Below are 4,567 nucleotides of genomic sequence, written 5' to 3'. Positions count from 1 at the left end.
AAATCTGAACGGGTCAGAATGACAGACCATCTCCCCTCATCACTTTGCCTCACAGAATTTTCTCTTTTCTCCCTGCGGGCACCAGAAATCCTGAGGGTTTCTTATATCCAAGAAAATCAGCAGAGATCTGGGGGAGCTTGTAAAAACACCCCAGGACTTTTGAACAAAAAAAGGGTGTCTTTTCTGTTCCAGGGTAGGGGGTATGAAAAATGGCTTTGATTTTAGTTACAGGTATGTCATCTAACTCCTCACTTTCTTTTTTGCCATGAACAGGTCCCCATGGCCAGAGTGAGGAAACGTCCAACAGCAGCTCCATCAGCCACTTCCTCCTGCTGGCATTGGCAGACACGCGGCAGCTGCAGCTCCTGCACTTCTGCCTCTTGCTGGGCATCTTCCTGGCTGCCCTCCTGAGCAACGGCCTCATCATCAGCACTGTAGCCTGTGGCCACCACCTACACACACCCATGTACTTGTTACTGCTTAACCTGGCCCTCAGCGACCTGGGCTCCATCTGCACCACTGTCCCCAAAGCCATGCACAATTCTCTCTGGGACACCAGGACCATCTCCTACAAAGGATGTGCTACACAGCTCTTTTTTTTTGTTTTCTACTCGATTACACATTATTTCCTCCTGACCATCATGTGCTATGACCGCTATGTGTCCATCTGCAAACCCCTGCACTACGGGACCCTCCTGGGCAGCAGAGCTTGTGCCCACATGGCAGCAGCTGCCTGGGCCAGTGCCTTTCTCTATTCACTACTGCATGTGGCCAATACATTTTCCCTGCCTCTGTGCCGTGGCAATGTCCTTGGCCAGTTCTTCTGTGAAATCCCTCAGATCCTGAAACTCTCCAGCTCAAATTCTTACCTCAGGGAACATGGGCTAATTGCATTTAGTGCCTGTTTGCTATTTGGTTGTTTTGTGTTCATTGTTGTCTCCTATGTGCAGATCATCAGGGCTGTGCTGAGGATCCCCTCTGAGCAGGGACGGCACAAAGCCTTTTCCACCTGCCTCCCTCACCTGGCTGTGGTCTCCTTGTTTATCAGCACTGGCTCAATTTCCCACTTGAGGCCTCGCTCCTTTTCCTCACCATCCCTGGATCTGGCCCTGTCAGTTCTGTACTCAGTGGTGCCTCCAGCCCTGAACCGCCTCATTTACAGTCTGAGGAACCATGAGCTCAAGGCTGCAGTGTGGAGACTTATGACCAGATGCTTTCAGAGACATTAAAGTGCTGACCAATTTCTGCAAATCCCTTATAATAAAAGTCATCTTTGTTAATTTTGGTTCTATTTTGAAGGTTCTTTTTCTTTGTTTTACTTTATTAGTCTTGGCTGATACTGTTAGGTTTTACGTGACCGACACACACGTCATTAGGGTCAAAGAAGGAAAAGTATTTTTTTTACGTGTTCGCTAGTTAATTTACTTTTTACAAGAGTAATCTTAAGTAATTATTTACATCACAATAACTTATTATATTTATTGATGCAAAGCTATTAGCGTCAATATAATTGCCAAAATTTGACAGAAATTTAATAAGGTACGTATAGACATCTTATACACGTAGTCTAGCTTACAAAACTTTTCATGAATCTTTACTAATCCCTTCCCATGGTAACCGCCTTGTCCTCTTCCTTCTAAGGATACACTCTAAAATCATCAACTGGTATTTCTTCTATTAACTCAGCTTTGCTTGCAAGCCACCTCTCAAGCCCCTCTATTTTATCCACCGAGAAATGTCATGGTTGCTGCCAATTTCCCTGTGGCCATAGATTGTGTCAATGAGGGGCTGCGCCCTTAGTGGCTATAAAGGAACTATAGGAACTTCCAGGAAAGTTTTCTGCAGAGATGCCCTTCTGTTGCCTTCTCTGGAGCTGCAGATGCAATGTCTGTATGCAGAGCTGGGGGCAGATCAGTGCTGGCACAGCAGCTGTGCCCAGCAGCAGCAGCACTTGGTGTTACCAGTGCTGCTGCTGTGGCCCTGCCCCACTGCCCTGGTGTTGCTGTAGGGCCTGAGTACTCCCAGGGCCAGGTACAGTCCTGGGGGTGGCAGTGCTGGGGCTGCAGCAGGGACAGGCCATGGGCACTGCTGGGGCAGCACTGACACCTCAGGCCAAGCACTGGGGGCTCCAGGCACCTTGCCCAGGCTCTCTCAAGAACACACCCAGGCCAATGCTGAGCACAGAAAAGCCCCGTGAGCAGCCTCAGGCTGGCTGTGGGCAGGCTGGGGGCAAACAGCATGGCTGGTGCTCTGCAAGGGCCCTGGAGGAGATGAGAAGGAGCAGCAGAGCAGGGGCTGATCCATACCTAGTGTGCTGGGCAGCCCAGGGCAGCGTCCCAGAGCATCCTCATGGAGCTGCCAACAACATCCCCCTCTGCAGCCCGGGCCTCTCCCCCAGCTCACACAGGTGCCCCATCCTTGCAAGCACAGACACAGCAGCACTGGCTCAGGAGCCCCTTTTTGCATTGCACAGAGCAGGGGGGAGCACCCCCATGCTGTTGGTGTGGGGACATGAACCTGAGGGAGCACAAATGCCATCAGCCCCTGGGGCCAGCAAGGAGGGATGGGGGACAGCAGGGAAACCACATAGCTTTTTCCTTGCCTCTGCAGTCATCTAGAAAGTTTCTTTCCATGAGCTGGGAGTTTCCTGTCCTACTGCAGATGCTGTTGCTCAGAGCCAGAGCTGCCTGGCAGCCACCCCAAAACTGCCCTGAGCATTTCTTCGCCTTTACCTTTGCTTTCTTTACTCTTCATTGTCGAACTCAGGACATGACTTTGAGAGTCCAGAGTTGCCGGGACCCCTTCCAGGGGGCTCAAAGACCCTGGCACAGAGCCCAGAACACCAGTGGATTCGATTACGAACTGTGGAGCAAACTGCCAGCTTTACATGAAGATCTAAAAGCCCCAGCAGTTTAAATAGGGCAATAATAAAGTTATCACAGGATATAAATGTAGGTTTAGGGATTTTTAGTATAAGGGTTTTGGGGACAAGATGGAGGGACTTGGGCATATTTAGCCTTTCTTCTTCTTCTCTATCTCCATCTTCAGTGGTGATGGAGGTAAAGAAGAATAATGGCATTTTTAGATTGGTTTAGAGTAGAAGCTCACTGTCAAACATAGGTGATAAGTATTGGAAAATAATTGCAAACATGTTATGCATAGATTTTAGTATATAAAGATAACACCACCTGGGGGCAGGCAATATGCCTCTGGCTGTCCTGCTGAGCGAACCTTGGCTGGGCAAGAGAAAAATTTCCTCTCTTGACCCCCTCCCCATTTCAATTCCTGACTTGGCACCATGGGAACAACCCATGGGGAGCAGGATCATCCTACAAGTGCTGCAGGAATTGTCTGCAGGCTCCTGCAGTGCCTCCTGCTGCTCCCTTGCCAGAGGCACTACAGCCCAGGGGGGCACATCTGGGCTGCTGTGTCTGGCTCTGAGGCTCCCTGTTCCAGGCAATGAGGAGGAGCTGCAGAGGCTCTGCAGGACTGACAGGATGGGCTTTGGGCGTGGGAGGAGAAGTTGAAGGACCCGGGCTGCTGGAGCTTCTGAAAGAGAGGCCCAGGCCTCATCCTGCAAATGCTCCAAGGGTGCTTTCAGAGAATCACAGAAAAAGCAAGGCTGGAAAAGGCCTTGGAAATCACCGAGTCCAACCTGTACCCTGACACTGCCTTTTGTCCCCTGGACCTCCTCTTCTCCAGGATTAACCCCAGCTCCCTAAGCTGGTCCTCCTAGGACTTGTGTTCCAGACCCCTCACCAACCTTGTTGACTTTCTCTGGACATGCTCCAGCCCCTCCATGTCCTTCCAAATTTGGGGGGGGCCCAGAACTGGACACAGCACTCGAGGTGCTGCCCAACCAGTGTCCCCAAGCACAGGGGAAAGAATCAGTGCCCTGCTCCTGCTGGCCACACCATTCCTGATCCAGGCCACGAGCCATTGGCCTTCTTGGACACCTGGGCATACTGCTGCCTCATGTCCAGCCTGCTGTCCATCAGTCCCTGCAGGTCCCTTTCTGCCTGCCTGCTGTCCAGCCACTCTGTCCCCAGCCTGTAGTGCTGCAGGGCTTGTTGTGGCCAAAGTGCAAGACCCGGCACTCGGACTTGTTAAACCTCACCTTGTTGTATTTGGGCCCTGGATCCATCCTGTCCAGGGCCCTGTGCAGAGCTCTCCTACCCTCCAGCATATGCACACTCCCAGCCAACTTGGTGTCACCACAGTTCCATGAGGCCCCAAAGTGTCACAATGGTCTCCATGATTCCATGAGGCCTCCCAGAGCCACAATGTCCCTTTGGTTCCATGGGACCCCTTGGTGTCACAAATTCCCTTGGATCCTTGGGCCCTGCAGTGTCACAGTTGTGCTGTGGTCCCCCCATGCCCTGCAGTGTCACAATGGATCCTTGGTTCCATGAGGTCTGGCAGTGCAGAAATGCTCTCCTTGGTTCCACAGTGTCACTATGGCCCCTTGGTCTCAAGGGCCACCAGAGTGTCAAACATGTTTCCTTCATTTCGGCAGTCCCTGAGGAGCAACACTGGCCCCTTGGTTCCATGGGGCCCTGCAGTGTCA

At 51.6% G+C, this 4,567-nt stretch overlaps 1 protein-coding gene across 1 annotated transcript; it reads left to right on the top strand.

Moving 5' to 3' along the window:
• Window positions 1-464: 464 nt before the first annotated feature.
• Window positions 465-1,681, top strand: LOC311166184 (olfactory receptor 14J1-like; the record flags this gene model as incomplete). The annotated part of the gene is made up of 2 exons (XM_084227652.1): window positions 465-1,111; window positions 1,642-1,681. 2 exons carry the CDS (start codon window positions 465-467, stop codon window positions 1,679-1,681), a joined length of 687 nt encoding a protein of 228 aa, XP_084083778.1.
• Between the last annotated feature and the right edge of the window lie 2,886 nt (window positions 1,682-4,567).

This window comes from Fringilla coelebs (assembly GCF_963513975.1).
Source record: "Fringilla coelebs genome assembly, contig: SCAFFOLD_41, whole genome shotgun sequence".
NCBI lineage: Eukaryota > Metazoa > Chordata > Aves > Passeriformes > Fringillidae > Fringilla > Fringilla coelebs.
Note: the sequence above shows the minus strand (reverse complement) of the source record. Positions and strands in the feature narration are given on the sequence as shown.